Here is a 23,726-nt window from a genome sequence, read left to right as displayed (position 1 = left end):
TCAACAAAATCAAACTCTGCAAGTGTGTTCTCCAAGCCCCATCGACTTTCTTCTTATAATCCTCATTGAGACTTCAACGGCCATGATTAAATCTTAATCGATGGCTAGGATTAACTAGAAATTGATCCGTGTGAGTTTCTAAAAGATTCACACTATAACTAAATTATTTCTGATTAATAAGTCATATTCCCTAAGTTTAGACTTTGGAAATATTTAAAAAAATGACTAGTAATCTAATTAAGTCGTCTCTAGGTGGAATTTCCAGAAACGATTTCTATGTTTTAGAGATCTCATGTATTCTAGCCTCTCCAAAAAATTGTGTGTCTAGAATACATCTGATGCTACAAAAACTAACACTCCTTAGCGAGGAATGGGTTCTAGAGTTGTTGCCCCCTACAATAACACCATGTCTTTGCATCATCCCCTGTCACGCTGCTGATGTTTGGCTGTTGTTGCCCACCAACCACTAAGCAACTCTGATATGTGTTGCATCTGTGCTGCTGCTGACTCTGCTGAACTGTTGCCAACACTGCATCTGTGTTGCTGCTGACTCTACTGAACTACTGCCAACACTGCATCTGCACTTGTAACTCCCTCTCTCTCTGTTGTTGTTGCAACTGCAGCATCTACAACTAAAAAGCATCCAAAATACTGAATCAACTGTGATCAGAATGATACATCTGTCACCTAAGTCTCTGGCTATTGCTAGTATCTGCGTTGTCACTGAGGCATTTGTGCCGCTAACAATTCTTCACTGTGCCAACTACACTACTGCCAACTCTGCACTGTGCCAACTACACTGTTGCCAACTCTGCACTATGCTCCCCAGCATTTGACATGAAACTAGACTTTGCATCTATTACTCTGGCATCTGACTAAATGTACTACCACTGATCCATCCTGCTACTGAAATATTGTGGGCTCCCGTAGTAAGGTTCTGATTCAAGAGGTGGACCTCCTCAAGAATCTTGCCCATCTATAGCACTCTGAGGCTACAAAACCAAGTCACCACACTTTACTCTTGGGGGTATGTCAGCAAACATGGCAAAGTCTTCCTCCAGCTTGGAGGACAGCCTATCGATCTCTGGTGATGTTGCCTACTGGTCCTGTTTCTCCTCCTTGTTCTTCTTCTTGAGAGGATACTGGGTGATGTAGTAACCAAGCTCACCACATCTAAAACACTTGACCTTCGATTGGTCCTTCTTTCCCCTCTGCCCCTTGTCCTTGATTGGGACCCTTCGATGTAAGGGCCAAATTCTCCTCCTCCTTCACCTGCTTTAATCTGCTACCACTGCCATTGATGGAGCTCTTCACTAAGTCTCGCCTCAACTCCTGTTGCAAAACGGCCCACATCATGTCCCACCTTAGCAAGGTTTCTCTACCCAAAATGCTTTGGATGAATACCTACCACTCCTACGAGACACTGTTGAGTGCCAATCGTACTAGCTCTGTGGCTTGAGGTGCCGCTCCAGCAGTTTCCCGAATTTCATAAATCCTGGTGAGGTAGGGGTGTATGTGTTCCCTTTCTACACCTTGGTGAGTTAGGGGTCTATGCGTTCCCCTTTCTGCATCCTGGTGAGGTAGAGATCTATGCATTCCTCTTTCTGCATCCTAGTGCATCTCAGCGTCTCCACCAAGTACATCTTCCGCTACTCGAAAGTGCCCTGGTACAGCGTAGAAAGTGTATCCCACATCTATTTGGTCGTTCCCTGGCTCACCATGTGTGATACAATGTGATCTCGAACACCATCAAGAAACAACCTCATTTCCCTTGCCACTCCTTTTGGTATTCCTTCAGCGTATCTGCATCTATGGGGATAGATGCAATTGCATCTATGAATGGCTTCAAGCCATATTCATCCAGAAGGAAGGACATCCTTGCCTTCTAGATGACATAGTTGGAAGCATTGTCCAACCTGTCCTAACCTCATAGTCAGCGTCTCCGCCAAGTAGATCTTTCGCTACTCGGAAGTGCCCTAGTACAGCATGGAAAGTGTATCCCACATCTCTTTGGTCGTTCCCTGGCTCACTATGTGTGATACAATGTGATCTCGAACATCGTCAAGAATCAACCTCTTTGCCCTCACCATCTCCTTTCGATATTCCTTCAGTTGATCTGCATATGTGGGGATAGCTACCACTGCATCTATGAATGGCTTCAGGCCATATTCATCCAGAAGGAAGGACGTCCTTGCCTTCCAAATGACATAGTTTGAAGCACCATCCAACCTGTTCTAATATCTCATAGTCTGACAATGGCCATCTCAGCAAAACAAGTTGAAATCCTCCTCTTCTCTTCTGCGCAGCTGCTGCTAGGCACTATGCACTCCCTGCTGGAGTGAGTAAATCTGCTCACAACGACTGCTGATCTGCAAGAGAAAATCGAACTTCTGAAGCTAGAAGTCCCCTAAGGAAAATTTCCCTCAGTGTGTGCTCTTTCTTCCTCCTGACGCTATTTTGCACTAGCAACTACTGCAAAATACTGCGTCCAACTAGAGATCTGCTTTGCAAGGAAAATATTGGTTGCTCCCTCTGCCTCTGGTAATCCTCGAACTGGAGAAATCCAATTTCTCTGTTGCTCTCTCAGAGAAATCAATTTTTCCTCAAGAAATCGGCATTCCTGGCCAAGAAACAATGTTGCCTCTGAGGATTTCGAACTGCTACTTATGCAGAGCTACGAAATTCCTCTTCCATTCTGCTACTGAGCTCTTCGGCTTACAATCTGTGCTCTGATACCATGTGAAAATTCGGCTCACCCTAAATCTTATTGCAACAACTTATGTTATTTCTTCTATTTGTTAATTTAATTAAACAAATTATTTGTTGTGTGCTACAGAAAATATCGAAACAAATACACTACAACCTTCACGAAACAAATACTACGGAAGAAATAAAAACGTTGGAAGAAATAAATGCACACACACAAAATACATTGTTATTTTTGGACTAAGTCCCTGGAAAATCCAACTCGAGAAAATCGGTGCAGCAACTGAGGGTTTTAATATTATGCAGTAGTGAAAATCTGAGTACAAACTATGGATGTTTAAACTAGCAATCCAAACAGAGAAATAACTGGAATAATAACTAGTGAGAAAAATTTCTCACTCCATAGGCCCACACTGACCTCAACTTGAATTAAGCTTCTCCTTGCTCCCTCTGCGCAATCACTGCATCAACCTATGCAGTTACTGCGTCCCACAAGCTCGGAACTACGTCTCCTCTCACTGTCTCGTCAGTTGTTGTCTGGGAAACTAATACTCTTTGCCTCTGACCCTCTGCCCAACTTCTGGCTCAGAATCTTGACTTCTCCCAGCAAAACAAAAATCTCTCCAAGGGGGCTCTGCTCTACCTCTCTGTGGCAATCATCGCCTCTCTGCAATGTACTCACTGGAACTGGAAAAGCTTCCTCCGACCTCACTATCTCTGCCCCTCTCACTGCTTCGACCTCACTGAATCACTTCCAGCAACACAACTTCTACTCTAGAAATCGATTTCTCAGCAAAATCAAACTCTGCAAGTGTGTTCTCCAAGCCCCATCGACTTTCTTCTTATAACCCTCCATTGAGACTTCAACGGCCACGATTAAATCTTAATCGATGGCTAGGATTAACTAGAAATTGGTCCATGTGAGTTTCTAGAAGATTCACACCATAACTGAATTAAGTTTGATTAATTAGTCATATTCCCTAAGTTTAGATTTTGGAAATATTTAAAAAAACGACTAATAATCTAATTAAGTCGTCTCTGGGTCGAATTTCCAGAAACGATTTCTAGGTTTTGGAGATCTCATGTATTCTAGCCTCTCCACAATATTTCGTGGCTAGAACACATATGATGCTACAAAAACTAACACCTTCTTCTTAATCGTTCTTCTTTAGATCCATCTTCATCATTACTATCATCCTTCAAGGGACATTTTGCAACATTTAAAGCAAATGAGAGGGTACTTACCTTTCAGTTTGGATCATTTTCTTAGTTTCTTCACAAATTGTGCCTATTTTTCCTCAATATCCGAATCATCATTGTTGTAATTACAACTTTTCCCTTTTCTTGATGTTTTTTGTTGAACACCTAATCTTTGGGATTAGGAATCCTATGTAAATATTGTAAATAGCTAAATAAGAGAAGTTGGAAGACGAAGAGACATTGGGAGATGAAACCCAATAGTCTCCCTATCCTTGTATATAGTCATATTCTATCTTAATGCAAAAGCAACAATTTCATTCATGTAGTTAATCCTGCCCTGACATGGTATCAGAGCCAGCTCCTAAATTAGTTTTCTGCATCGTAACTCCTACAAATTCTCTACCTTATTCTTTGTATCCTTTGTCCATTCGATAATGAAAAGTTTTGTCCCTTGGTGAGCGTTGTGAAGCTCGTGAGCTCTTTGACTGTCCATTTTCCTGTGTTTGGTGAGTGTGTATATGCTTTTGAAGGTTGTGCAACTATGCATCATTGCTTGATGGCTTTGTGCGTTGAACAAAACTCTATTGGGATATAAAGGCTAATAGTCTATGTGTCGTGATGCAATTGGAAGTTCTCTGTGCGTTCGATTGTTTAAATTGGACAGTAAAACCAACACTAACCGTGACCATGGTGGTTGTTCATTGAAAATGGTATGTATTTTTTGTTGGAGGTTGTGTGATGATGTCAAATATACTTTGAAACCGTGTATGCATGGTGTTGTATACTCCATGCGTTTGCAAATGATATGCTATGGATACATGTGCTTAAATGACCGAGCAATGGTGTTGGGTATGGTAACTGTGTTTGGCATTTCCCTTGTGTGTCGTTGACTTTTTGCGTTGAAAATTTTTTTTGATTGAAGTGTGCATTGAACATCATGAGGTGCACTTTAGTGTTTGGTACATATATCCCTTGTGTGACTTGAATTCATTTTTTGAACATTGTGTTGGGTCAAATATGTTTCCATGGAGCGTATGATATGGTTTGAATAGTCTTCTTTTTAAAAGGCTACGTATGACATATATATGATATGGAAAGTGCATACATGAGTGGTAGTATGGCACTTAATTCGATGGCATGGTTTGATTAATATTTTTTAAAGGCTACATATGTTATATAATACATTATGAATGGCATGAAGTGCATACATTGATTTATGGAAAGTGCATAAGTTGAGTGGTATATTATGTTAGGAGTGGTGATATATTATGTATGAAAAATTAAAATATTGACTTGGTAGAGTGAAAAGTGGAGTTTTGCCATCTATATAATTAAATCAATCTTTTACCCAAGAAGATAAAGGCTACATTATTTTGAAAATCAAAAGCACATAGTCTTTTTTGATGATGCATTCACTCATCTCCATTGTGGGAGTAGTTCTCTCTAGCAAAGAGAACTATCATGAGTGGTCCAAGAAGATAAAGCACACCTTGATTTTCAATGAGTTGTGGAAAGGAGTTTGCGAAGGAGAAGGAAACAATGCACCAGAAAATCCTACTTGAGATAAGGAGCTTGCCATTTGGGAAAACAAGAACAGCAAGTTTTGTACCTTAATTGCAGTGTCAATAAATGAAGAGGCAAGTCGACCTATTTCGCCATTTTCAAATGCCTTTGAAGCCTTAAAGAAGTTGCAGGAATTGTATGACTCACACTTTGAACTTGAAGTTGTTCACATGATGATTAAGTTGTTCAATCTTGAATTGAAAAATGATGACCCTCTCGCCTTAGCATCAGAGGTAAGATCCATTATGCATGACATAAAAGCCATTGATGTTGAAATAGATATTCCTCTCATAGCTTATGTCAAGCCACTATATCCCACCTATTCACATTATCGTGAGTCATTGCAACCAAGTGGCAACCTTAAGGAGATTACGTTTGACTCCCTTGAGAAGAAGTTTGCTGAGAGAGAAGGCTTTTGGGAAGAAAACTCCTCAGTCTACTGAAGAATTTGTGTGCCTTGCACAAAAATAGAAGAATCATGCACAAAATTCTTCTAGAGGAAGAGGTGGCCGGAGAGGAAGAGGAAAGAATCATTTTAGAAGCAGGGGAGCAAAAATTTCCAAGGAGAAAGGTCTGATATTCATTGCATACGATGCAATAGAGATGGGCATGATGCTTCCACATGTAAGTTACCATGGGACAGAATCGAGTAGGAAAGAAATGAAGGAAAAGGTAAAACACCTGATAAAGAAAAAGGTAAAGCAACTACGCCCGCTCATTATGTTGTGGCACATTGCAACATTGGAGCAATTGAAGCTTATTCAATGCTTAACTTGCTTAATGTAAAGATGATTGGTTGCTTGATTCAGGAGCAACTTGCCAAATGACTTTTAGAAGAGATTTCTTTGAAGAATTCACTGACAATGTTGATGGAACAATATACTTTGCAGACAAGTCAAAACTTAAGCCATCATGGCTTGGCACCATCAGGCTCAAGCTACCTGATCTTCCGGAAACTTGTTGTCTTTGGCCCACATCCGCCAACAAGAGAACTCCATTCACATATTTGATGGCAAGCTTGAGGATAGAAAAGCATCAAATCACTCACTTCTCATGACTCGGAGAGAAGAAGAAAGACTTCTAACTAGCAAGGAACCTTTGCTCGTGCGCAGAACTTTTCATACAATCCTCACTATGATGAAGATACATTTCCATCAAGTCTTTTATGGCATGCTAGATTTGGATACTTGAACTATGACAACTTTCGTTTGTTGAAGAAAAATGGTGTTACTAGTTTGCCTACAATTCCTAGGAAACTTAAGCAATGTGATGCTTGTATCTTAAGAAAGCACGGCAAATAGTCTTTTCATGATTCTCATTCCCGAGCACATAGAAAACTTTTAACTCTTTCATTTTGATTTATGTGGCCCAATGCCTATTCCTTCTGCAAATGGTAATAAATTTATTGATAACTACACCAGAATGTATTGGGTTTATTTATTGAAGAACAAATATGAAACTTTTGAAACATTCAAGAACTTTCATGCATGGATTGAAAATGATGCACAATCTCATATTGGATCTATTCTTACTAATAATGGAAAAGAATAGACATCAAATGAATTTGAAAACTATCTTCGCCAACATGGGATCAAACATCAAACAATCGTGCCTTATAATCCCCAACATAACGGAGTAGTTGAAAGAATGAACAGGACAATCTTAAATATGGTACGTTCCATGATGTTTTTCAAGAATGTTAAATTGATGTTTTGGGTTGATGCAATTCTATGTGTCATGTATATAAAGAATAGGTGTCCATCTAATGCTATCAAAAACAAGACTCCCTATGAAATGTGGTATGGCCACATTCCTTCAGTGAGGCATCTCAAGATTTTTGGTTCCACCTATTATGCCTTGATACCCAAGGAACAAAGAAACAAACTCAGTGCAAGGAGTCGCAAATGTATCTTCTTGGGGTACTCAAATACCTCCAAAGCATACCGTCTCTATGATGAAGTGAATAAGAAGTTTATAATATCTAAAAATGTGATCTTTCTTGAATTTTCAAAGACTGAAAATGTTGTTGAGTAGCAGCTTGATCGCTTGAATAGATTCGGACATGCAAAGTCTTTCCAAGAGTTTGATAATGAGATTCCACATCTTGAAGGGGGGATCCCTATACTGGATCAATCTGTGGAATCTTCTGTTGGAGCACTCTCTCCCCCGCATGAAGCTCCAGCCATTGATGACACTTTCAGTGATGTGATTGACACTTGAAAGTGTTTGTCCTAATGAGGTTGGAAAGACAGAAACAAGAAGCTCAACCACACAGGATGGAGGTGATGTAGACAATCGTGATCACCCTGTTGATATGGATGTTTCTTATGATTGTGAACTGAATTTGTCTACAGAATTTGAACCAACTTCCTTCAAAGAAGTTGCTTCTCATGACAAATGGAAAGAAGCGATGCAGAAAGAATATGATGCTTTGATAGAGAATGGCACTTGGAAGTTGGTTGTTCCTCCATTGGGAACCAAACCAATAGGCTGCAAGTGGGTCTTCAAGAACAAGTATAAAGCGGATGGCTCACTTGACAAGCAAAAAGGTAGGCTTGTGGCAAAAGGTTTTGCACAGAAGGAAGGGGGTCAACTATGAGGAGACTTTTGCCCCCACAGCAAAATGGGCTATCATCCGGATACTGAAATTCATGTAAAAACTGCTTTCTTGAATGGAGATCTGAAAGAGAATGTTTTTATGTCCCAACCAAAAGGATTTGTTGCGAAGGCTCAGGAACACAAAGTATGCAAGCTTGTAAAATACTTGTATGGCCTTAAGCAAGCACCACGAGCCTGGTACGAGAAGTTAATTGAGCATCTTTTGAAACTCAATTTCAAACATTATGATCTTGATGATGCAACTTTGTTTTTCAAGAATGTTGGCAAAACAGTGGTAGATGATGTTTTGATAACAGGGAACAATGACAGATATGGGTTATGTTCACTACTATCTTGGTATTGAAGTAACTCAACATCTAAAGTTTATATTCCTCTCTTAGAATAAGTACATTGGAGATATGTTGAACAAATTTGGCATGGCTGAACTGAACCTAAACAGGTTTATATTCTTATGATTGTGAACTGAATATGTCTTCAGATTTTGAATCAACTTCCTTCAAAGAAGCCACTTCTCATGATGAATGGAAAGAATCGATGCAAAAGGAGTATGATGCCTTGATAAAGAATGGCACTTGGAAGCTGGTTGATCCTCAATTTGGAACCAAACCAATAGGCTACAAGTGGGTCTACAAGAACAAGTATAAAGTTTATGGCTCACTTGACAAGCACAAAGCCAGGCTTGTGGAAAAGGGTTTTGCATAGAAGGAAGGTGTCGACTATGAGGAGAATTTTTCCCCCATTGGAAATTCCATCAAATGGATGTAAAAATTGCTTTCTTAAATGGAGATCTAAAAGAGTGTTTTTATGTTCCAACCAAGAGGATTTGTTGTGAAGGGTCAAGAAGATAAAGTATGCAAGATTGTAAAATCCTTGTATGGCCTCAAGCAAGCACCGCGAGCCTGGTACAAGAAGTTAACGGAGCGTCTTTTGAAACTCAACATCAAACATTATGATCTTGATGATGCAACTTTGTTTGTCAAGAAAGTTGGCAAAACAACGGTATATCTTGTGGTGTATGTAGATGATCTTTTGATGACAGGGAACAATGAGAGCTATATTGCATCCATAAAGAAGGAATTGAGAAAAGGTTTTGACATGACAGACTTGGGGTATGTTCACTAATATCTTGATATTGAAGTATCTCAACATCTGAAGTTTATATTCCTTTCTCAGAAGAAGTACATTGGAGATCTATTGAACAAGTTTGGCATGGTTGAGTGCAATCCTTTGACTACTCCAATGGAACAGAATTTAAAGCTCGCATCCACTGAGAATGCAACAAAGTATAGACAGCTCATAGGAAGTCTCAACTACCTGACTACTGCCAGACCAAACATTTCATTTGTTGTTGGAATCCTCTCTAGGTTTATGCAAAAGCCTAGTGAAGGTCATTGGTCTGTTGCAAAAAGAGTTCTAAAGTACTAGAAGGGAACTCAAGAATTTGGACTCAAGTATACACAGGTGGGTGACTTCAGCTTGAATGGATACTCTAATTCTTCGGTGGAGATAATGAAAACTAGGGTATCTACTTCAAGTTATGTTATGAGTCTTGGATCAAGAGCTATCTCTTGGAGGTCACGTAAACAATCAGTTCCAGCAGATTCCACAACTAAGGCAGAATATGTGGCATCAACTGAAGCAACAAAGAAATTGTGTGGTTCAGGTAAATTCTGGAAGATTTGCAAGAGAAACAAGTACATTCAACTCCTCTTTTGATTGACAACACTTCTACAATAAAGTTGGCCAAGAACCCAAAGTTCCATGATCGAACGAAGCATATCAATAGAAAATACCATCTGATTCAACATCATGTTAAGGCCAAAACAATTCACCTACAACATTGTTCCACAAATGAGCAGATCGCAGACATCTTCATCAAAGCGCTTGGAAGGGAAACATTTGAAAGTTTTGGAATGTTGCTTTGACTCACCAACATCCCTTCAGATTAAGGGGGGGGATGTTGAACACCTAATCTTTGGGATTAGGAATCTTACGTAAATATTATAAATAGTTAAAGAAGAGAAGTTGGAAGATGAAGAGACATTGGGAGATGAAACCCAATAGTCTCGTTCTCCTTGTATATAGTCATACTCTATCTTAATGCAAAAGCAACAATTTCATTTGTGGAGTTACTCCTGGCCTAACACTTTTGAGGCCATGAAAGCAGCTTCTTTAGGATTTGAGATTCATTTTCTCATTCCATATGCAATGAGAATTCCATGAAGTCTTTCAACTCTTCTATAGCACCGACTTTGGAATGAAACCGTTCTAAAAGTGATCTCAAAACTTTTTGGACAATTGTTTTCTTCTCAATGTCTTCACCTAGACCTTTGAGTGAGTTGACAACTTCATCTACTCGGAGAAAATAAGCAACAATGTCTTATTCTTCATTCATTTTTAGACTTTCAAATTGTTTTCTAAGAGTTTGGATTTTGCCTTCTTGACTTTAGCATTTCCATCATAAATGTTAATGAGCTTGTCCTGTTGAAGAATGTATCTAGTGTCTGTCTTCATAATTGTATTTGAGTCATGATGTAATGTATTTGTCACAAGAAAGAAAACAAATATTATAAAAGAAAAATTATTTATTAGCATGGGTTTAATGCTTTATTATTTATTTTTAGGTCAAAGCCTCCATTGTAGGTTTCTAGGGTTTATGTCAACAGTCTGTGTACTTGTAATCATGTAATAGACCCTTCTCGGGCTTTGCATATCAATAAATAAAAATTATTGTGATGTAAATTGAGTCAAATAAGCCTCCTCCTCCAAGTCAGCCTCAATATTAAGAACAACAAATCAGCCTCAACAAGAGCCTCAAACCCATCATATATAGGTTGCAGCTCGACCTCATTTGGAGCACAAGACAAGAAAGTTTGATCTGCAGTTGTTAGAGGATAAAAAGAAGAGCAAAATACCTAAGGAGAAGAAGAAAACCCTAGCGAAGGAGGAGACGTATGTTGAGCAAGAAGAAGTCAATTTTTTCTCTTTTTCGCCGCACGTGCGAGTTTCTGGGTTGCTACAGGAGGGTCGAAATTTCAGATCTGCAGTAGAGTTAAAATTCTGGAAGCTAAAAGATCGAAATTTTGTGTTGTAGTTGGGTTGAACCTATTTGACTAGAAGATATCACTGAAATCTGGATAATCATTCTGTAAGGCTGACTTGGTGGAGTGAGGAAGGCCTTTTGGTCTACTCTAAGGTCTTGGATTGTCTCAATTTGATTTGAATCTACTAGTCAAAGAATTTGACTGGGTTTGCCCCTATTTAGCCTTGGCTGAGTGCCTATAACTGGTGTCATTGATCTTCATGTTTTTGATTTGATGATTGCTTGATGAGAAGAACATAAAGAAAGTTAATAAGAATACAAGAATATCACAAGTAATTGTCAACATAACAAAAACTTTCTGCCTTTCTGAGTTTCTAACATGGTATCAGAGTTAAGATGAAAGAAGAGGAAAAAGGCATCTTGAAGATCTATTGAAGAAAGAGTTAAGATAAGGTTTCAAGGTATACCATAAGGAGAAGAACATCAATGAAGACAAAAAAAACAAACTAGAAGGACTATTATGGCCACATCAATGAAGACAAAAAACAAACTAGGAGGAGCCACCAACTATAGAGCATGGAAGAAGAGGCTAGATCTCATCCTTGCAAAACACAAAGTATTGGATTTTGTATTAGGAAAAGTTAAGCAACTCTCAAATGATGCAGAAAAGGAAAAGTACAAGTAAATAATCTTGGCCATGAATCTAATTGTATATGGAGTGAAGGATAACTTAATTCCCTACATATCCAATATAGATATTGCAAAAGGGATGTATGAAGCTCTCTCCAAACTATTCACCATCAAGAACATTGGACAAATAGCTAGTCTCAAAAATGAACTAAGAACAATAAAGATGACAAAAGATGACACTGTGTCTTCTTATTTTGTAAGGATCTCTCGAATAAGAGATGAGCTCCAAGCCATTGATGAAGTTATACCAGATAAAGAACTTGTGATTGTTGCACTACTAGGTCTACCAAAATCTTGGAGTGCCTTTGCATCAGGTATTAGCAGTTGGAAAGAAACACCATCTTTTGAAGAAATGTGGAATGCATGCAGTCAAGAAGAAGCTTGCATCTCATTAGCAAACAATAAGAAGGAAGATGAAGAGAACATCACATCCAATGCATATTCTGCTCACTACAAGAAAAAGGGAGGAAACAAGAAGCTTATGGACCAAAAAAAGAAGATTGACCTATCCAAAATAGAATGCTTTCATTGTCATAAGATGGGTCACTACAAGAATAGATGTCCTGAATATTTTAAAAGTAAGAAGAGATAAAGAGAACATGCCAAAGTTGCAAATGAAGCTCCGCCTAAGAAGAACAAGACCAAAGAGTATCACTCGATTGAATCTACCCTTGTCATACTATCTTGTGCCATTTGTTCATTTTGGTGAAACCCTAACCATTAGGGTTCACTATAAAACCCTAAGCCTTCTGATGATTAGAGTATGTTCTCTATGGCAATAAAACCCTAGTCTACCTAGGGTTTGTTAATAAAAAGTCTAGAACATATGATTAAATCCTTCTCTATTAATGATTATGGTTTGTTGATGTTATAAAACCCTAACCTTTTAGGGTTTGTTACTAATGTCTAGGTTATATAATAAAACCCTAGATTTTTAGGGCTTGATAAATTAGGGTTTATGTACAAAACCATTGTGATAGTAAAAGTAAGATGAAACCCTAGGTATATGAGTTTCTACATTACCCTTGTCTGGTCAAAATCACTGTATATCTAATTTTGGAATTTCATGTATGTATCTAGCATTTACAATAAAACCCTAGTAAAGTTTAACATGAAATTCTAGGGCACAATATTCAAAATGCTACATTTGGATTGCTAACTGGATTTAGTTGTTGATATCTAAGGCTTTAAGTCTCGATAATGGAATCTAGGGTTTGTGACAAAACCCTAGCAAAATTGTCGAAGTCTAGGATATAAAAGATGTAACCCTTTGTTGATTGTGAACCTAGCTAGGTTTATGTTTGGATATATCTAAAGATTGATTGTTTTGATGCTTCAATTGTAATAACACGATAACCCTATTTTGATAAAGTTAACTTCATGCTCCTGTATATTTGTACTTGGTGGTACTTGTTGAAAGTTTTGCAAGTACATGATCTTCAAGATATTGAAGATACCTCATAATTGAAGATAACTTGATAATAATGATAAGCATGATGGAAAGTGGGAGTTGTAAGAATGATGATGTGATTAAAGATGAATAGATAATCTTATTGCCATAGAAAAAATGATGTTCCTAAAGGAATAAAGCTTTGAAAAGTTGAAGTTTCTTTGATGATATGATGATACAAATAAAAGAAAGAACCTGTATCGCTGAAAGAATAAAATTGTTTATCTTCCTAAAAGTTGAGAGGGAGATTAGATGAAAGGAAAGTGTATATCTCCCTAGTTCAGAGGAAGGGCATAATGTGACAACCATAATAAAGACCTTGAAGAAAAAATAAAGATCTTGGTTGAAGCATTGCAGATAGATACACGTGAGTGGCAAAGTTATAAAGACTTGCATGTTCTGGAAGAAGTGCTAAGGTTGAGTTTGGTGTTGATGTAGAAATTAAAGAAAACTTCCTATGAGATGTGTTTGGATAATTTGATGATAATTAGCATCATAATGATTGAGGACCCCAAATATTTAGGCTAAACATGTTTATTTTGAAAGTTCATTACTAACTGGGGTTGTGTTTGTGCATCTCTCCATAAGAAGGTTGAACAGTTTGAAGCATGCTTGGACTGGTGGATATATCTAATTTTGTGTATAGAGATGAAGCATCTTGGGGCAACAAGATGCTTGGGAGGACATCTAGTCGACCTCTGATGATGTCTAGAGCACAAAGTAGGGAGGGTATCATTGGTCTTGTGGAGCACCAACCTTGGATACGATAGCTATATCCCTAGGTTGGTGTTAGAGTTGAAGTCTGATGGTCCCTATAGTGGTTGATGCTTGGAACACACCTTAGTCCCACCCGATTAGATACTCTGATCAATATCTAATTTGTAACACTGAGTGTGTTGTAACTCTTCATAGAAACATATCATTTTGTGTTCGTCCATGTACCTATCTATATGTAATTATGAATACCTCCCTAGTTAAGACGGAGTGTTGAAAAACGTAACTAGTATCGGTCTTCATAATTGTATTTGAGTCATGATGTAATATATTTGTCAAAAGAAAGAAAAAAATTATTATAAAGAAAAATTATTTATTAGCATGGGTTTCATGCTTTATTATTTTCTATGTTGCCAGGAAACGTGGGTTCGAGGACAAGGAGGAGTATGTCCAAGCTGTTGCCGCCTCTCTCTCGGCCCCGCAGGGGTCACTTTCCGCCGATTAGGAGCGATTTTTCCAATCGGGGAGCGGTCGGGGAGCAATCACTCCCTGACCGCTCCCCGATTGGAAAAATCGCCCCCGAAGTGACGGAAGCAACGCTCCTGAAGTCGATCCCAAAAAAAATAGGGAGCGTTTTTTTTGGGTCGGGAGCGCAGATTGGGAGCGGGATGGAGGGGCGCGCTCCCCTGCAACCTTGATCAAAACAAACTTCAAAGCCATAGGTTTCTAGACCAATCCAAAAAAATAGCAAGTTCAATGAATAAGAATAATCAATTCCAAAAAGGCATGAACAAAAACTCATGAACAAATCATTAGATGCTACGAAGAAGGCAAATAAAACAAAATTTCCCCATAGTTCAATTAATTTCCTTATTGGTAATTGTTCAAATATGGAAAATATTGAGAATTGTACATCTATGTTGATCTCTTTTAAGTAGTAACATAGATATAACTTTAGTTTTAAAAACTAGAACCGGGTTTTGAACCGGTCACCTATCTAACCGTGATTCGAAACGGAACCGAATTGAACCGGTCACCTATCTAACCGTGATTCGAAATGGAACCAAATTGAACCGGTCACCTATCTAACCGTGATTTGAAACGGAACCAGATCGAACCGGATTCAATAAACCGGAATTGGAAAAAATAAATAAACTAATTAATTTTAATGAAAAATTTTATTTTTAAAATTAAAAACCATGATTCCAAAACGTTAGAGACAAAATATGAAAATTCTTCTCATCTATATACCATGTAAGGGTGTATACATCAAAATGGCACCAAGTCTAATACATATCAAGGATATCATTGACAAAATACATAACCAATGAGGCTCTAAATGGCCTTTAGGGTCAAAAAACAATGCTACAAGGGCACAGGGGAACAAGTATCAGGCATGACTAGAAGCTTTGCCTAAATTTACAGGAAACATCAAGTTAGGAGCGGCAATAATATAATATATTAAAATTTAATATATATTAAACATAAAAAATAAATTATTTATTTTCATCCAAAACATGCCAATCAAATTCCATCTTGCAAAGAAGTATGTAAAAGATTGAACTTTGAAACAATGCCAAAAAAAATCAAAATATTAATCCATCAACAATTTGTGAATCAAATTCCTTCCCAACAAAGAAACATGCGGAACTCCCAAACCGGAAAAAGGTTGTTATTACTCTATTATTATGTGATTTCATGCAATGCTATATTATATTCAACTTCGAAATTCAAGTTTGGAAATTTATAAAATGAAACTAACACACTACTCTCTCTTTCTGACCATCACTTAATTCGTTGAAACTTATCATTAAAGCTGCAAGATAGGCTTCAAGAGAGTAGACTTATTTTATTTGCAATTGTTTAACTTAAAGGTTTGCAACAAAACTATCAAGAAATGATTGGCAATAGTTTATATTTTGTTGAAACCTTTGCTACATCTCCACATCTTTGTCACTTTACAAAGTTCATGGAGTCCAGCCCCCTCACCTGGCATGTATCACTTAGAAAATAAACAAATGGTACCTTCCCTGCTCAAAATAAGTACCCAAAACGTCAAAATTTGTTGCAGTGAAACTCTCGAAAAGCTCCAAAGTACAAGTTGAAGCTCCCAACAGTTTTGGAGCATTTTCTACCAACTCCCAAGCTCCCAGGAGCGCGGGGTACGTGCTCTCCAATGCCTGGGAGAAATACCCATGTAACTATGCCAATCACTGATCGACATGATCACTCATTAAACTCATCACCACTACTACAAATGGGATCATCACTAGGAGCTACATCAACATCATCTAGCTCAGAGTTTGAGGACTCCTCAAACTCCTCTCCAACCTCAGTAGCAGTACTAGTAGTAGCATGAGCAACCTCATCACCAAAACTAGAGGCATGAATTCATCAAGTTGCACAACTATTGCTTCCCTCACAAGTCACCATGTTCCATGCTTGGTCTTGTTAGTTCACTTCCTTCAACTCTTCGTTCGACTACCAGATTTGCATTGGGATCAACACCCCTAGACAGCTCCAAACTAGCTCCAAGATGACAAAGAACCTCCAAACTTGTTGCTCCAAAACTCAATGTTGGTGCAAATATGTCCAAGCTTTCATATGTACACAAACACTAAAAGTCAAATGTGTGAGGCAAATAGGAGCTAAACTCAATGTTGGTGCAAATATGTCCAAGCTTTCATATGTACACAAACACTAAATGTCAAATGTGTGAGGCAAATAGGGGCTAAACTCAATGATGGTGCAAATATGTCCAAGCTTTCATATGTACACAAACACTAAAAGTCAAATGTGTGAGGCAAACAGGAGCTTAGGCATTCTTTTCTAAGGTTAGGGGGGCATATTTAGAAGGGAAGCTACCATGGTTTGGCTAAAAATCACCTCCAAAAACCACCTGGGAGTGCCATCAAAATGTCCATCCTAACCGGTCGATTCTTTACAAAAATTGGTCGGTCAAGTACCAAATCGGCCGAACCGTTTGATTTGGTACCAAAACCAGCTGATTTTGTACCCAATCAATCTTGAACAACCAACCAATCAAATTTGTTAGGCCGGTTTGACCAATTTTCGATTCAACCGGACCGGTTTTAAAACTAGGGATAATATAAGTAATTAGAAAAATAGGAGAGACACCACAAAGGTTTCTTATAGAAACTTAATTTCACATTCTCTCAAAAATCATATCATCTCTAGATAATTCATCATTTTGGGCTGCAAAGCAAACGTGTTTTGATGCTTGTTGAACCTGCCCACAGATGTGAGTGCTTATCAAACTTACCCCAACTAACTCCCAACCATTGGAACTCCACTAGAAGACTTCCTAAAACACTGGAAGCTAGATCAAAATCATGCTCAATGAACCTATCGAGAGGAACCTAGACTAAGAATCTCACATTGTTACCTAAGAGAACAAAAAGGAGATTTCTTCCATATTTCCCCTTTTGGCACATAAGGGAAGATTCATGGGAGAATACATGTGTATTTTGTATATGCCTTTCCTACCTTTTGGATAAGTCTTTCATACGAGATCCAACCCAATTATAAGGGCTGATCAAATCGCATTGGCGTCTATAACTAATTTCTTTCAGGTAATACTAATTGATAAGGCTTCATTAGCAAGTGCTGCTAATGAATGAATGTAGAACCCTTTCATATATTTAGTTCTTAATGAATGTAAATATCTCACTCATGGTATTCTCAATTGATTAATAATATTAATGACCATTCATTGTAGCAGCAGAATTGACATTTCAAGGGAGGTTTTTTTTACCCTGAAGGCCTATTTGGATGTCAACAAAATATCAAGAGGCAAAGATTTAATAGTGGTAAACTTTGCAGAACAAAAAAATAATCCATCAAATGTAACCTTTTTAATTTAATTGTTGTTTTTCTTTCTGCAAGAAAAAACATCATTGCAGGCTTTTATTTTGAAGGGAAAAATATCAACCAAGCATTTGACAATCACAATCCAAATGTGTTACTGGAAGTGCTGACCACCTTATATTTTGGACACGAATACTGCAGGGTTTAGAGATAAAACCAACTTACCTGTTTAATAAAACGAACACTCCACAAAGAATAAATGTTCCCGCCACAAGAAACCATGCACCAAGTACCAAACTGAGAAACAAAGCAGAAACAGATAATCAACAGGACAATGTTTAAAGGTTTAATTTATCAAACCATATCTTCATGCATTTTTTATCCTCATGGAAAAAACAAGTTTTTTCTACATATAGAACTTACAAGTAAACCAGAGTCTTGAGTCCAAGAATAGAAAATACTGCCAACCAACAATCACAGGGATCAGATTAGTTCAAAAAATTAAGTAAAAAATAATAATAAGGAAAACAGAAGTTCAATAAGCGCAAATGCTCAGGCATAAAATTGAAATCCCAATCTTAAGGTGCATTTGGGTATTAGAAACAGGTAGTAAATCATACAAAGTCCAAGAAATGCCAGAACCAGCATTGCTGCAGCCACCACAATTAAGGTAAATCGCCTGCCTCAGGAAAATCACAGCTTATTAGCTTAATGCAAGTAATAAAACAAATACAAAACTGGATTAATTAATCCAGCAGCACAACTTCTCAGATGAGTAACTCTGACATGCAAATTAAAGATGTTGTTCCAGAGATGCTTACACATTCTCCAGTACATCCCTTATTGTCCGAGAATTGTCTTTGGTTCTGGACTCCAGATCATTTGCTGCCCTATTCAACTTTCTATTCAAATCATCAATGTTTTGTTGGTCACTTACAGGAAGGAACACTTGGTCTACGCCCGTAGTTTTTGCAAGGTCAAGATACCCTGACACATTTCTTAGGCTTTGGACTGTGAACTCGGACTGATCAACAACATAATCCAAGGTATGAGATATATTGCGATGAAACTTATCCTGTCCAACATAAAGCAAGATGCTCCCGGCTCTGCACACATCAAGATGAACATATCAAGATGAATAACCCTCAAAGAGACATGGAAAGCTTTAAGGCATAATAAAGATTAAATTAAGGTCAAAGAAATGGAAGACAAGAAAAATATATTATCCAGATGCTCCATTTACAACAAGCACAACAAAAGAATCAGAGCACTGGCATTCAACATAGTTCATGATAACTACACAATGAAAAAGGAACAATTAGAAAAGAATTTCCTTAATAACTTATAAAAATCGAGTCTTTGGGTCTTGAGATCCAATGTAGAGCAACATGGGCTATCAATGGACTGAGGCTACTTTGATGGAGCTCAGATAGGTTGACATCCAAAGATAACACAGGACTCAATCATGGCATTTTAACGCAGGTAACACCAAGTTTGAGAAATGATGAGCCCAATAAGTGCCAACCATCATTGCAGAGGATGGCAATCTGGATTAACAGAAGGAACCTTCACATTATTGCCAGGAATTAGCAGAAGGTGTGTTTAAACTTTAATCATGCTGTTTGTGACAGAAGCTATCAAAGGACAAGAGCATATTTTGATGGAGCTCAAATAAGTTGACATGAAAGATAAATGCAGGGTCAATCGTGGCATTTTAAAGCAGGTAACACCAAGTTTGAGAAATGGTGAGCCCAAATAAGCGTGAGCCATCATCGCAAAGGATGGAAATCTAGACTAAGAGAAGTGACATTGGTTTTATTACCAAGAATTGGCAGAATCTGAGCCACCAGGAATTGGCAGAATCTAATCCATGATTGCAAAGGATGGCAATCTAGACTAAGTGAAGTGGCATCGGTTTTATTACCAGGAATTGGCAGAATCTGTGTTTAATCATGCTGTTTGCTACAATGAAATAAGCTGCAATCACCCCATCAGGCATCATCTAAGGAAATGCAGAAAGAAGCAACCAGGAAGGAATCCGCAGAGCAGAGTCATCTGTCAAAGGCAGGAAGAGGATAGATAAAACAAGTTACAAGGGTCACCAGGCTAGAAGGAAAAATACAGGAAGGAAAAGAATCAATCACTCTTGTGAGAAGGAAGTTAGAACTTAGAACACTTGCAGGCAAAGGAAAATCTATGCAGGAGACAGGAACTGAAGTCAACAATGAGGAGCTATCGTGATTCTCTCATGAAAATTCCTGTAACATCAGTGTCACAAAACTGCCAGTTTATATGCTAGATCTAAAAACACATAGCTAACTGAAAACACAAACAGAAAACAGTAAAAGAAAAATGTACAAAAGCAATTACTACAGACTATCCTTCTGCATGCCCTTATGGGAGACTCTGCCTACTTATATAAAGATGTAGGCCAGGGTTAAAAATGCACAAGAACTTAACCATAGGCATCTAGAATGGAGCACCCAGCCTGCATACATACATGCAGTGGGCTCGTAGGAATTTTCTACACTGGGGAAGGCCAAACCATGCCAAGCACCTCAGTTCTATCTTTGGGATCAGCACCCCCTCATAAAACTGGAATACACTTGAGCACTTTTTTTAAAACTGGAAAAGCAAACTCATAATAGAAAAGCAACTTCCAAATCTGAACTAAAGCTACACTACTAATTCTGGACAGCAACCTAATCTGGAAAAGAGAGAGGTTGACACAAACATGTGCTCTCTAACTCCTCCATAATTGCTGCATTATTATATGACCACTGTTCTGCCCTCACTGCTCTGCACCATGAAAGTCTGAAGACTCGCAGAACCTGCTTCTGATGATATGCTGCTGCAGAACATCCTCATCACAAAAACAATCACTACAAACTCTCATTCTTCATCCCCTAACAGAGACCCTGCCTGCTTATATAGAGAAGTAGGCCAGGGTTAAAACCACACAAGCCCTTAACCTGACGCATCTAGAATGGGGTGCCCAGCCTGCATGCATGCACTGGGCTCCTAGGAGAAAGCTAAGTGTAGATGAGGCCGAGCTTTTTTGGGAAAACAACTGCTAATTGTCAAGAACATAATATCATATATTTCCTTATAAGTTTTCTCGGTCCTCCTTTGATTAAGGGCCAAAATATCAGACCAGTTTACAGTGATTTTCAAGGAAATCTGGTACAGACATGAAAGAACATTATGTCTCCGCTATGCCAAAGCATTATGCCTTGAATAATGATGTCTCAGACTCTCGGTATGGGGAAATTATGGTTTTTGTCAATCAAAAGGGTCAAAATATGAACATCAGAACTGACGTCAAGACTGATGAGCAGCACGAACTGAATGTGATATTGTAAATCTATGGAAGTACTAAGCAGTCCATCAAGGTTCCATTCTAGCTGCGATCTGCCTCACCCGAATGGATTGGGTTTCAAAGGTATGATGACATGTTCAAGTCCCGGCAGATTTTGGCAGAATAGCTAACCACTCGAAATGGCAACTAAGCCTAAGGAAGCTACAGTTGCTCCGCTACTGATTCTTTTGAAATTTGATCAGTGCTTGTTTGAAAGGTTGTACATGTGTTCAAAAGGTTATGCCAGTCAGTTATCACTTACAAGTAAGAAGAGTTAGTCCTGACAGGTTTTAAGCAAGGGCATGAAAGATCTCAGGTAATCCTTTCAATTGGCAAGGTCCTCAACCACTCAGTAAGGCACTAATCTTCCTGAAAGATCAACCCAGCAAAAGGCCCTCGTCTACCCTTCTAACTGGTTGGCCCTGAAAGGTCAATGCTTCGAACATAAGGTCGTTAAAGGTCTTAGCAAGCAGTCCGGTCCCGGTTTTCCTGTAAGAACAACAAAGTGAAAGGTCCTGATCAGCCTTCTAACTAATTTGTCCTGAAAGCCCCGAGGTAAGACTTTCAGGAAGTAAGGTCCTGCTCATAAGATTCTAATCTTCCTGTAAGGCCAACCCAGTAAAAGGCCATGATCAACCCGTCTAACTAGTTGATCCTGCAAGGTCAATCTTTCCAAAGTACGGGCATTAAAGGTCTCCGGTAAGCCTTTCAGGCAGTAAAAGGCCTGGTCGAGTCAATAGTGTCATAATCGTCCAGTGATGTCAACCCAATAGAAAGCTCTGATCAAACATTGCTTGAAAGGTTGTCCCCAAATCCGGTTATCACTTACTCCATAGAAGGGTTGGCCCTCAAAGGACAAGAAAGTTCTTGGGTAAGCCGTCAAGGCAGCAAGGTCCTTTGTCTACCCAATAAGGTCCTAATCTACCTGTAAAGTCAGCCGAGTAAAAGACTCTGATCAAACTTCCCACGGAATGGTTAGTGCAAGGTCTATCCTTCAAAACTAAGGTCCTACCCTGCCCTTATTTGGGGATATTTTTCAAGCAATTTCTACAAAACAGAAAGATGTAAATAAAAACAAAACAATGAAAACATTCTGATATTCCAGGAGAAGGAGCATAAATTTCTTACATTCCTCCACAGGTGAAAAATACGAGGAGGATGAGCGAAATGGTGTAGGCCTTCTCGTGGAGTTCATCAAGTTTCACTCTCCGTTTACAGCAGCAGTGATAGCAAAGTAACATTAACAGTACCAATCCAAACCCTATAAACCAAACGCCACCAATGGCAAAATATGGCGCGCCAGTGAAACCAACAGACTGCACACAGATATTTACACACTTATTAGCACGATAATTTATCTCAGAATCAAAGAGATGCACTAAAACAACTGGCCTGAAGAAGCCAAGCAGCACAAGGGTCCATACATATCAGCATAATCAAACACCAAATGCATACACAACGTTTATATTGTCAGCATTTCTATAACCACACAATATGTGCCACCAATATATTACAGACATCAGCATTTCCACACACCTAACGATATATACACAGATGGGTGTATATACATAGAATTCCCACACATCTAATAATAAACACAGAGATGGGTGGGTGTGTATATGTATACGTGTGTCCCTGTGTATATATATTTATGGGGATGAGGATTTATAATTGGGTGTTTGTATATATGGGCATGAGATGAACTGATTTCTAACAGGGTTCAATCTCTTACAGCCCAGTAATGCTCATTGGTGATATTCCATCCCCCACCATAGCGCTTGAAGTTGTCTAATGGATCATGCCTGTGCGTTCGACTTGCTGCTAGAATTAGGGAACTATTCTCCGCCAAAGGAGCAGGTGGAGAAGCCTCCAAATGCACGATACCTGTCAAAATTCCATCCATGGTATCACATAACAAATGACAAGCCAAAAATCCCAGTCTGTTTACTTAATCTCAAAGATGGGTCCACATTGCTCACCGCCTGGTACCGTTTCCTCTGGTGAGAACGAAGCAAACGATGTTGTTAGATGCATACTGCAAAGGAGTAGAGACAACAGGAAGGCCGAGGATATACACATTGAATATATCCGCAGAGAAGCCATTTTGGTTTGGGTTGGTTTGTTCTGGTTTTTCACAGAGAGCACGTTAGTAAATCTCTGAAACATGACAATGTATACATTTATAGCGTGTGGAAGCCGAATCCCAACGTCTATTGAAATCTACAGCTCACAGCGTGCCAGGTGGCAGATAATATACGGCCAGATCTGACACTGATAGCTGTCATATTGTCGGTATTAATTTCGTTAACGTGTCAGCGATTTACTCGTTTGTTTCAAAGGAAAGTAATCGATCTTTACGCGGACCGGCTCTTGAAACTTTGTTCTTCAATGTGACCGTTTCTTTGTCCGCGATGACGCTGCCGGTTGTGCGTCCTCATCATTTCACTGTTTTTCCTTCTCCATGATGTTCTTGGCGGTGGACTAAGTAGAGGTAAAATCAAATTTAAATTTCTCACAATAATCATGAAATGCGATATTTTTGGGTAAGGTATTAG

At 38.6% G+C, this 23,726-nt stretch overlaps 1 protein-coding gene across 1 annotated transcript in view; it reads right to left on the bottom strand.

The window, feature by feature from the left end:
• LOC149196657 (uncharacterized) overlaps positions 1-23,338 on the bottom strand; it is a 71,994-nt gene extending 48,656 nt beyond the window's left edge. Inside the window, exons 1-7 of the mRNA XM_089405607.1 lie at positions 23,151-23,338; positions 22,904-23,055; positions 22,300-22,487; positions 18,635-18,919; positions 18,434-18,492; positions 18,237-18,273; positions 18,039-18,110 (exon numbers count right to left, since the gene is read on the bottom strand). Of these exons, the coding sequence (XP_089261733.1) occupies positions 18,039-18,110; positions 18,237-18,273; positions 18,434-18,492; positions 18,635-18,919; positions 22,300-22,487; positions 22,904-23,055; positions 23,151-23,337 (980 nt within the window). The 5' untranslated portion in view covers position 23,338. The remainder of the gene's footprint in view (positions 1-18,038; positions 18,111-18,236; positions 18,274-18,433; positions 18,493-18,634; positions 18,920-22,299; positions 22,488-22,903; positions 23,056-23,150) is intronic.
• Positions 23,339-23,726: the final 388 nt, after the last annotated feature.

This window comes from Pinus tabuliformis, chromosome 2_2, assembly GCF_031772625.1.
Source record: "Pinus tabuliformis cultivar Carrire ecotype Pingquan chromosome 2_2, CPIR1, whole genome shotgun sequence".
Classification (NCBI taxonomy): domain Eukaryota; kingdom Viridiplantae; phylum Streptophyta; class Pinopsida; order Pinales; family Pinaceae; genus Pinus; species Pinus tabuliformis.
Note: the sequence above shows the minus strand (reverse complement) of the source record. Positions and strands in the feature narration are given on the sequence as shown.